General features: G+C 41.7%; 1 protein-coding gene across 1 annotated transcript in view; it reads left to right on the forward strand.

The window, feature by feature from the left end:
* KCNB2 (potassium voltage-gated channel subfamily B member 2) overlaps positions 1 to 10,186 on the forward strand; it is a 23,463-nt gene extending 13,277 nt beyond the window's left edge. Inside the window, exon 2 of the mRNA XM_018562319.1 lies at positions 9,457 to 10,186. Coding sequence (XP_018417821.1) covers positions 9,572 to 10,186 — 615 coding nt within the window. The 5' untranslated portion in view covers positions 9,457 to 9,571. The remainder of the gene's footprint in view (positions 1 to 9,456) is intronic.
* The last annotated feature ends 1,259 nt before the right edge of the window (positions 10,187 to 11,445 follow it).

An 11,445-nucleotide genomic window follows, 5' to 3' on the forward strand; every position in this document is an offset into this window, starting at 1 on the left:
ATATATATATTGCCAGATGGAGAATGTCAGATTTTTGGGGATTTTCCGTTGGGCAGGGGGATACTGCAGAAGTCTTAAAGGCTAAACTAAACTGTTGATTTTAATCTCATGCTGCTCAGTGACTTAACTCCTGGTTGACAATTAGCTCATTTGTGACATATTGAAATAAATGTGCTGCAAATGGAGCAATTGCCAAGAAGTGGCGAATCCTCTCACTGGCATACAATTAAAATAATGTATAATGTAGACCTCATACCCATGAAAGAACAAGAATTACAAATACCACAAAGTTTATGTATTACCAGCCCTGTCTGATGATACCAGCCCTGTCTGATGGTACCAGCCCTGTCTGATGATACCAGCCTTGGCTGATCATGCCATTTTTTTAAAATGCAAGGTGGAGTAAAGATTGACATTCGTAGTGTTTGGGTTGTTGATGGGAAGACAATCCAGTCACTGAAAGATCCATCAAATGCCAACACGCACATATTCTGTTTATGGTGGCGCCCAAAATATTTTGCAAATGTTAAGAATTTGCAAATAAACCATTTTAACATGATATTTGCAGTCTGATTGGTTGCTAGAGGCAAAGTATTATAACATGTCTTTGTACTTTATGCATGCTGTTACATTCACAGCAATAATCCCTCCACCGCACAAAGTTTATTGGTGGCATGTTTATATTCTATTCGGATGCTTTACTACTTACTTCCATGTATCTGTACTTACTGTTCGGGGTTATTTAATGACATCTGGCATCCTATGCAAAGTCATTTAACTTTTATTTATACCAGACAGGTATAATAATTTATCTCATAATAATAATATGCACATACTTTGATCCTTAGATTCCTTTTAATCTGGGGCCAGTGATTTTGCTGCTAACTATCAACAACTATCAACCAATTATAAAGTGTAAAACACAGCACATCACCTAAGGTATGAGTAAACGTTACAATAACATCTTGCAATAGTGTCAATTTTTGCTAGATCAGGTAGATGCTAGCAGATCTACAAAAGTAACCAGCATGTGTCCTTAATACTGACTAGCGTGAATGCAAAAGATTGAAAATATATTGGTGGCCAGCTGGAAAGAGCATACAATAAATATAGATCTTACTGCACATTGTTAGTTTCAGAGAGCCACAAAGAATGCAATGAGGGCAGCAAAATCAAATCAAACTAGCATAAAGGGTTACTAAAGGGCAGTGACGTGCTGTGCCTTCTGGGCTGGGTGAGGCATTCCCCAGCCAGCCGAAGCTCCGCCCCATCCCACCAAAGCCCTGTCCCCAGCTCGGTAACCAAGCTGTGTGGGGAGGATGAAGGGAGGAGACAGGGACGAGCCTCCCTGTCCCTCACTTGCTTGTCACTGGTGAGTCACTGCTCAGGCATCGAGATCGATGACCTTAGTGGGGTTTTTTTTCTTTTTTTTGATTGGACAGCTTGGACCAATGGCACTTTGCCATTGGTCCAAGTCATTCACAGAGCTCACGCCTTTAACACAAAGTAGAGGCTGTGACAGCTCTTGCCTCAACAAGTTAGGTTACACAAGCAGTAGAGAAGCCCGCTGCTGTGTAACCTAACTACCTGTCAAAAGCTGGATACAGGGATGCCTGTAATTAACAGGCAGCACTCCGTCCATGACAGGTTACATAGCGGGGAGCCTTTCGCTGCTGTGTAACCTGTAACAAGCCGCACTGAATGAAGAAAAAGCTGTCAGCTTCAGACTTGAAGCTGACACCTTTTTTCTCCATAATACTAGGTGAGGCTCTGCCTCACCTGCCTCCCCTGACTGCACGTCCCTGCTAAAGGGAGCAAAAATATATTTTAAATTATTATACTAATGGCAAAAAGATAAGCCCCCCCCAAATGCTGATGCTAAGTAGGTCACTGCACACTACCAAAAGGAAGCAAGTAAATGAAATGTCTTCATTAGTTTTGCATATAGAAAGGAACATGATGTATGATAAAATGATGATATTAATATGATAATGAGAATTACATATCCAGCAGTATATGGCAGTGGTTTAAAGTGGAACTCCAGACAAGAAGCTCAATAAATGGTTTAAAGTTACACATAGATTTACAGTTCATACAGTAAAGTATATCACGGTGCTGCTCAGACCTCAGATGACAGAGGTGATGATGATGGTCCACTGTCTAATGATATATCTGGAGGAGAAGAGGCGACATAGGAAGCTGCATCCCTAATCTAGTAAAATATCACTTAATCAGAGACCACATGTCTCACCTGGCTTTGCATCTGGGTCAGACGGCTTTTTACCAATGAGTCCTCATAGAACTAGGTTTTGTTCTTTCTAAGCTATTGCTTTTGATTTGTAGAGACTCTGTAATTACATGCCTGGTACCAACGCACTGGCACAAGTCAAACGTGGTACCAGTATTTAAGAAAGTTTGAGGCCTTCACTAGTAACTATGGACCTGAAAACTTCTATTGTAGAAAGCATATTTTATGGATTGTTAAGAGACCGCAACAAGACACAGATGAAATATGTCTATCAGAGCTGTTTTACTTGCCCAAGGATCTGTATTACTGTCCATCCAGTCCTAGAATGTACACAGCTCTGCTATACAAAAATCCCTATCTGTCAGTGTGATGTTTCATTACTGTAGTTCAGTAACACTTACAGGCCTTGTCCCTCCGGAGCCTGTAACTGGACAGTGAAAGGAGAAACAGCAGAGTGATAAGCTCATTCCTCTGTCACTCTGCGCTCGTATTCTATCAGCATGTTCCTTGTTAGCACATGAGCACTGCAGCATACCGGAATGACTCCTTGTGCTGCTTCTCCCTCTCCCAGTCTGAGCTCTGCTGTACATGGACCGGACATTTAACAGTGTATTATTGAATACAGAGCTGGGTGTCTTTTACATCTGCCTGTTGTTCAGCTTTAAAATAAATGTGGCATAGTCAGAACCAATATTTTACAACACATAGCTGACAACCGGTCCAGTTGTGTTGCCTCCTTTTGCCTAATGTGGCAGCTAACACAGAGCAATAGAACACCAAATGTTTCAGTTGTGTATTGGTGTAGGTACATTGACATCAAGTTATTCCATCAAATATTGCTATTTTTAGCCGCAGTTCACTTTGAAGAAGTTCAGTGATAATCTATATACATTACCCTAAAAAAATCAATATAAGATGCTGAAATATTTCTGCATTAGCAAATACGCTGATTCTGAGCTGGTGATGAAAGCACAAGCTGCAAAATCTTAGAGAACGTAGCTGATACACAGTAAATTCTACTCAGTAGACAGAATGACAGGCAGGTCCATCTTGTTCCATGTCACCGTCTGATGGGTCACAGCATGACTACCTTTTGGAATACATAAACAAATTAAGGTCCTTGTTCAGGAACGTCCTGTTATGTGGTGACAACTGTCTCTCAACTGTTCTCCTGTGTTGTCACCCTGTCAAACACGCCCCCCCATTGAGAGTACGAGTAACTGTGCCAGCATGGATTGAGCAGGCATGTCCCACCGGTGTCACTCCTAGGAAGTTGGTCCTAAGCATTCATGTGCAGTTGAGACTGGAGAATGTATATGTAGACAGGAAGAGGTGGGAAAAAAGACTACAGAAGATAAATGAATAGTGTAAAATTAGTATTTTATTAAAACATGGCAACTAATTATGATACATAGGGGTTTATTTACTGAAGGCAATTAGGCTGTTCACTATGTAATGGCCTTTTCACTTTGCAACCGTTAGCTTAGTGAATAAGGTTAAGCTTTGCTGACTTCATTCATCCATTTTTTAAAAATTTCCCTTGCATGTGATTGGGTATTCTTCTCAAAGTGAATTTTCGGCACATTCCCCGAGCTAAGGGAGAAATTCCATTGCTAAGTGAGCAGCCCATCTGCCTTTAGTAAATCAGCCCCACAGTACTTTAGCACACTAACTGTTATCTAGTTTGGGTTTATATCTAGTTTGAGCTACCAGTAGATTACCAGTAAGGTACTGGTACTGGAGAACACCAAACAGAGCTATGGAAATATAGAGAGCAACTCCATGCAGATAGGATACCTGGTGATAATTTAAACCAGGACCCCAGTGATGTGAGTCAATAGTGCTTAACTATTAAGGGCTGTGCTGTCCATGTATGCAATGCTATCTACTGTATATTCATAGCTTCATGCAAAAAGAAAGAAAAATAATGCATTGCAACTGAACCCTAGAGCTACCTAAAGGAGTACTAAAGTCACAGCATATACTAGTCAATAAGTTATAAGATCAGCATTGTAATAGGAATATATACTATGGGGTCTATTCACGAAGCTGCCGAAGGATCTGGCCGTAGCTTCGGCCGATCCTTCGGCTAGCTTCGGCCCCAGGAACCGAAGGGGTGCTGTACGGGCTATTCGCATATGCATCGGCTCGGCTGAGCCGTCCTGAAGCCCGAAGCTGGCCGGCCGACAGCCTGCTTATGACAGCTGGGCGGAGCCAGCCGTGATCTTACGGCTGGCTACAGCCACTTGCAGTGAGATCAGCGTCCCTGGTTATCTGCTAACCAGGGACACTGATCTCCAAACAGCTAACTCTCCCTGGCGCCCCGGGAGTCTCCTGCTCCCGGCCGCCAAGGAGAGAAACACTGATTTGTCCTTTTTTTTCTTTATTCTGACACGATGTCAGAAAAAAAAAATCACATTGAAAAGCATTAAGACATTACTATTGGCTATTTCAATTTGCAATAGCCAATAGTAAACTAGCATTGTACCCGCCCTCTGCTGCAGTTCCCCATCAGGTCCATCAGCAGAGGGCGGGTACAATGCTAGTTTACCATTGGCTATTGCAAATTAAAATAGCCAATAGTAATGTCCCAATGCTTTTCAATGGGAAATTCTTTTTTTTTTTTCCTATTCTGAGATCGCACGTGTCAGAATAAAGAAAAAAAGACACATCAGTGCTTCTCTCCTGGGCGGCCAGGAGCAGGAGACTCCCAGAGCACCCGGGAGAGTTTCTTTTCTTTTTTTTTTGACAGCAGCAGAGCCGCCGGACAATAGGAAACAGCTGTCACTGCTAGCTCCGCACAATCGTTTTCTATTTACTTTTTTAACTTTTTTCACTCTTTTTCTGTTCTGCTCGGTCCCTCTGAGGGGCCGAGCAGAACAGTCGAGCCGGATGATGCTCGGCGGCATTCAGCTATTCACTCACTGCTGTTCGGGATCTTTAAGAATAGCCCCCGAACAGCAGTGAGTAGCCTGCCGGAGGTTCGGCTCAGCCGATCCAGATGTTGGATCGGCTGAGTCGAACTCCTTCTGCACTTCGGGTCGGCCACACGAAGCAAGCCGATGTACGGCTGATTTCAGCCGATGTGCGGCTGAAATTAACCGTACCAGCCTGAAGTGAATAGCCGAACAGTGTTCGGCTCACTTCACTTCAGATCGGTCATTCCCTCGGCTGCCCTCCGCAGCTTCGTGAATAGACCCCTATGGTTGTTTTTGAGAATGCAATTAAGTGTAGTTTTTAAAAATCCCTTTTATGTAGCGAGAGCTGCCTTCTGTCTGCCCATCACTTTCATCAACTTCCTGGATTCCCAGTGTGGTTTGCATCCCGTTCCCTGCTGTTTGATGTGATGCAATCTCGATTTCTCAAGACTACATATCCCATCATGCTTCCAGTAAGCAATGATAAGGTTACATTGTTCACACGTTGAGTTGTAGTTCAGAAGGCAGGCTATGTGAGATGGTGACACAAGAAAGTACATATTCACAGGGCTGAATGAAATTGTGTTCGTGCATTGAGGAAGTGCATCCTATGGGCACCGTTAATAAGTACGTTTACAAACTCCTAGATTAATATGGGTATTAAGAGTGGGATAGAACTGATTCAATATAGAAATAAGAGGGTTATTCACAAAGCTAGCCGAAGGATCAGCCGTAGCTCCGGCTGATCCTACGGCCGCCAGAGCCCTTCGGTTCAGTAGAACCGAAGGGCTGCTGTACGGGCTATTCACTATAGCCCGTACAGATTTCAGAAGCTGGCCAAGCGCCTCAGCTGAGTCGAAGGCATATGCTTCAGCTCGACTGAGCTAAAGTGGCACCCGTAGTCGTTGGCAGGCCAAAAACCTTGCAACTCACAGCTGGGCAGAGCCAGCCGTGATCTCACGGCTGGCTCCGCCCAGTTGCAATGACAGATCAGCGTCCCCAGGTAACCTGGGGATGCTGAACTGTCATTAAACAATGACAACCTGGCATTGTTATTCATTGGTCAGGACCTGCTGGAAGACTCCCGGCCAATAGGAAACAGTTGGGCAGGGCTAGCTGTCACTGCTAGCTCCAATTGTTTCTTTTTTTTCTTTTTTCAATAATCTTTAATTTGTTTCTTTTTAAAAAAAATCTTTCTTTTTATAAATTTATAATTTATTTACTTTTGTAAACATTTTTTTTCTACTTTTTTCAGTTTTTTTATTCTGCTCGGTACCACGGAGGTACCGAGCAGAATAGCCGAGCCGAATGTCGCCCGGCGCCATTCGTCTATTCACCCACTGAACTCCTTCTGCACTTCGGCTCAGCCGAACATGCTCCGAAGCCAGCTGAAGCAAGCCGATGTACGTCTGAAATCAGCCGTACAAGCCTGAAGTGAATAGCCGAACAACGCTTGTCTCACTTCACTTTGGGTCAGTTATTCACTCGGCTACCTTCGGCAGCTTCGTGAATAACCCTCTAAATGGTTTTTTTAATCTTCTGACCATACATACCCTTTAAAAAAAAGAATGAAAACATCTGACAAAAACATTATACCTATCCTGCATAAGCATCATAAGTCAATGACCTAACAGGATCCATCCTAAGGAAATGGTAGGCAGCATTGTCATGAATCCTATATGACTATTCGGTGATGTAGTATGCCACTGAGGAACAGGTTTGTCTGATGATTATTGTTTCATCCTATTCTTTCTCTTTGATGTAACTGGTACAGAGGCTGAAGATAAGCCGTGTTTTATTGAATACTGGCTAAGCTGATGTCATATAGACTCCTGCAGATAAATGAAGTTGTCAGGAGGTCATTTTGGGTTTTTTTAAAATCCATTCTAACCGTTTACAGTTATTTAAATAAACTCAGGCAAAATTTATTCAGGATAACACATTCTACAGATGTACTTATTTTGTATGTATTAAATCAATTATTTTTATTGCTGTATAAGTAAAATATATGAATTATATTAAAATATAACAAATATGATAAAAGAGTTGAATTATTTCACTAATGTAACCAGAGACATCACTGTTAATCAAAGAACGCTGTAATCTTCCTCTTCTGTTATCAGCATAATTACATTCAGTGTAGACTTGTTCTAATATTAACATCCTAATGCATTCTTATAAATTATTAACAATAAATGTTTACAACCTAGCACACAGTTTGAGCCTTACTACAACTACAGTTTAAAGTAATATTAAACTCTCAATCTTTTTATCAATAATGATTTTCGATCAAACAAGTATAGATTGTTCAGCAAAGTATTTTACATTTTTGCCCAAGCACTTGCAGTCATCATGTTTCCAAACAGCTGTCTCCAACTCTCTCAGCTCAGCTTCCCTGAACTTCCTGTCTAGTAAAAGATCACAAGAGACAGAACCGTCTCCAGCAGCTGTCCATTTACTAGCCTGGAGAAGGGAGAAAGGAGGTGGGAGGAAGCAGGAGAGCAGAGCAGGAGTGAGGGAAATGGTTTGCCCTACTGCATCTGTGTGTTTGCGGAGACACACACAACTTACTAGCACACACAAGGGTGACTTCATAAGATCCTGCAAGAGAAAGAAGCCACCCTCAAACAGGATATAGGGGCCAGTGAAACATCAAGGAGCAATATCCATTGTAATCAGCATACGAAATAGCTTAAAAACCTTTTGATTTTAATATCACTTTAAAGCTCAAGGCCAAGCAAACAGTTAGCTACACAGATATATTTCTTTACTTCTAGTCCTGATAATTTACACCCTTACCACTTGTCTGACAAGGTAGAGGACATGTTTTTTTCTCTGCTGCAGGTCAGTAGCACTCACAGATCTCTTCACCACCCCCAGGCAGTGACTGGACAGTGATAGGAAAAGCAGCAGACTGACAAGCGCATCTCTCTGTCAGTACCAGCATTCACCAGGTACACGGCAGTACAGCTGATTAACTCCCTGTGGTGCTTCTTCCTCCCGAAGTCTGGGTTCTGCTGTACAGTGGACTGCAAAAGGCTGATACTAGGATAAATTCAGGTTCTTACATTACTTCCATTTGGCAAAAAAAAATCATGTGTTTATGAATATAGAGCTGCAATACTTTTTGTTAAACTGCAATGTGTTGAACCCAATCTGTATTTGTGTCTTGAACAGGGCTGCTCATGAAGAGAAATCTAAACCATTGGCACTGCTGGAGCTTAATTGTCCTTCATGTGTAGGTAGTAATAGCCACACGTCATGTAACGGTGGACACAATGGGGGGGATTTATCAAAACTGGAGCAGACAACATGTGGAGCAGTTGCCCATGACAACCAATCAGTTTCTCTCTTCAGTTTGTTTGAAGATTTGAAAATGAAATAGAGAAGCTGATTAGTTGCCAAGCATGGCTGCTCCAGATTTTGTCTGCTTAAGTTTTGATAAATTCCACTCAATGACTTTAATAAAGCTGTGCAAACGGCAAGGATTACATGGCAATCACGGCAACCAATTAGCGCTCACGTTTCATCTGTTGAAGATGTTTGCTGTATGGTTGATTAGGTTAATACCTTTTAACATGTTAATAAGCCCAACAATTCTATAAAGACTATGGGGGTGATTTACTAACCTAAACACAGACACGCACCAGGTGCGTGTGCATTTTTACACAGCAAAACGTATTTATCAACCAAACACGAGCAACGTGTCACATTTTCACACCGTTATGGCGCGTTTTTATGTATTTACGTATGTGCGCATCATGTAGCATGTGCCATAGGCTACACGCCGCTCTAATAGCGGCATGCAAGTCTCTAAAAGCATATTTCCACTAATGCCATATATGGAAAAATCATGCACATGATGCATATATAATGCTGCTTCACAGTTTAGACAAAAATGGTTAGCTCATGCATTTACATTCCTGCATTCATCAACGCAAGCAACACAACGTAGAGCTAATTTACACAACATCACCTTGCAATTCATGCAGGGCTTTGCACAACACACCTGCTTGGTGTGTATACACTACAAAGGTGTCTAGATTCCACCAATAGATCATGCTGGGAGGGAACACACTACAGAGGTGTATACTTGTTCGTGGCATGTTTATAAGGTTAGTAAATCAACCCCTATACATCACTCTTTGTCTAGAAACTTAGGTGAAGTACAAAAATTGGAAGTCGTGTGAGTGTGTTTTTAGGCCCTATATACAATTTCCTATAAATATTTGTTTTGGGTTCATTCACATGATACATTGTCAGAGTAACCTGAATTTCTGTGTATTGCAGATTGAAGTGGGTCACGGTCTTGCTGAAAACCTTCTTGCAGTTTGTGAAAATTCATTATTATCTCCCATGATTATTTATTTCAAGAAGTTTGACTGAGTCCTGTGTTATACACAACATGGCAGAAAAAGCTCCGCCTGGGCTGAACCGAAAGTCTTCAAGATCAACACTGTCTCTTCCACCCGAACCTGTGGAGATAATCAGAAGCAAAGCTTGTTCCCGTAGAGTGAAAATCAATGTAGGAGGCCTAAATCATGAGGTGTTATGGAGGACTTTAGACCGTCTGCCAAGGACTAGACTAGGAAAACTAAGAGACTGCAACACTCATGAAGTTCTCCTGGAAGTCTGCGATGACTATAACCTAAATGAGAATGAGTATTTTTTTGACCGCCATCCGGGAGCTTTTACATCTATTTTAAATTTCTATAGGACGGGGAAATTGCACATGATGGAGGAGATGTGTGCATTGTCATTTGGCCAAGAGCTTGAATTCTGGGGGATTGATGAAATCTATTTGGAATCATGCTGTCAGGCCAGATATCACCAAAAGAAAGAGCAGATGAATGAGGAGCTAAGAAGAGAAGCCGAGACCCTAAGAGAGAGAGAAGGGGAAGAGTTTGATAATACGTGCTGCCCAGACAAACGGAAAAAACTCTGGGACTTACTGGAAAAGCCAAATTCATCAGTAGCTGCAAAGGTAATGTGCATAATGGTATTTTGTGATGCTTTGTGACCACCAACAGGTCAAAACGTATCTACTATACTAGAAAATTGGCATAGAGTTTTGAAAATCAACCCGTGCAGTTAACAGCATAACTAAAACCTATGTCTACATGTACTGTATGTTTTTTCCAGTTAGCATCTTTCAAACTTTTCATGAGACAGGAACCAATGGCACAATTAGAATAAAGCTAAGAGGTCATCAAGGACCTTCTTCCAGTTACTCACAGGTTGGGGGTTACAGGCCTAACCAGCAATTTAATGGAAGGCCTTTGGCCTACCAGGTGAGATAACTGTAAATCTACATGGAACTACCTTTGTGGGCTGAATTCAGAGACACAATCAGACTTCACACAGCCATCAAGGGAGGCAAATCACTGACTAGCCTAAATTCGTAAGTCAGTGAAAGTAATTTAATTCTTTCTTGGAGAAAATCACCATGTATGGGCAGGCATAAGAGATTGTTAAGGTTCATATTTTTCTCAACTAGGCTGTGCTGTAAACATATCACTGGTGAACAATGCATTGTCTAAACAATAACACGTACAATAAACTGGATGTATCATTGCTACATTTTTTACATTTCTCTAGGGTTCATGTTGTACTTAAGCAGGGAAAATATTTGTTAAAACTCTGGAATCTGACTCAGTCAACTATATTTTACCTTAGGTCACAGAAAACGGCAGAAGATATGAACGCATTATGAACATTCTCAAAAATTTAACTATCAAACGTTTATTTTTACTTTTGGATAAGGTGAAGAAGGTTACATACTTTTATCTGGGGTTTCATTAGAGAGATTTGTCCTCACTTTCTATTCAGTGGACAAGGTTTTACTAGACAGGAAGTGAGGGAAAATCTGCACCAGGTAAAAAGACAACTATAAAACTCACAGGTGTTCTAGCATTCCCTTGTTTGTCTTTGTGTGTTTCTGCTGGAGAGCTTCCTTTACTTCCTGTCTGATAAGAAGGTTGTCCCTGGTACAGTAAGTAAAGAGAAATCTCTCTAACAGAAAAATTCACAGTGGTTAAACCTCACAAGGGGTCTAATACTCCCCCACTCTATCCAAACCTGGAAAATAACTTTTAACTATATACCCTGAAGTGGATAGCCGTGAATTGGACATAAGAACAGTGAGGGCCCACCAACAAAGCAAATCAGAGGAGAGCTCTGGAGCCTCCCAGTGCAAGGAGAAAAGTATACCTTTTAAAACAATGGCGTCGCTACAGGGGGCAAGGGGGGGCAATTTCCCCCCCCTAGGTTATCACTTGC

This window comes from Nanorana parkeri, unplaced genomic scaffold (assembly GCF_000935625.1).
Source record: "Nanorana parkeri isolate BGI_ZX_2015 unplaced genomic scaffold, ASM93562v1 scaffold572, whole genome shotgun sequence".
NCBI classification, from domain to species: Eukaryota; Metazoa; Chordata; class Amphibia; order Anura; family Dicroglossidae; genus Nanorana; species Nanorana parkeri.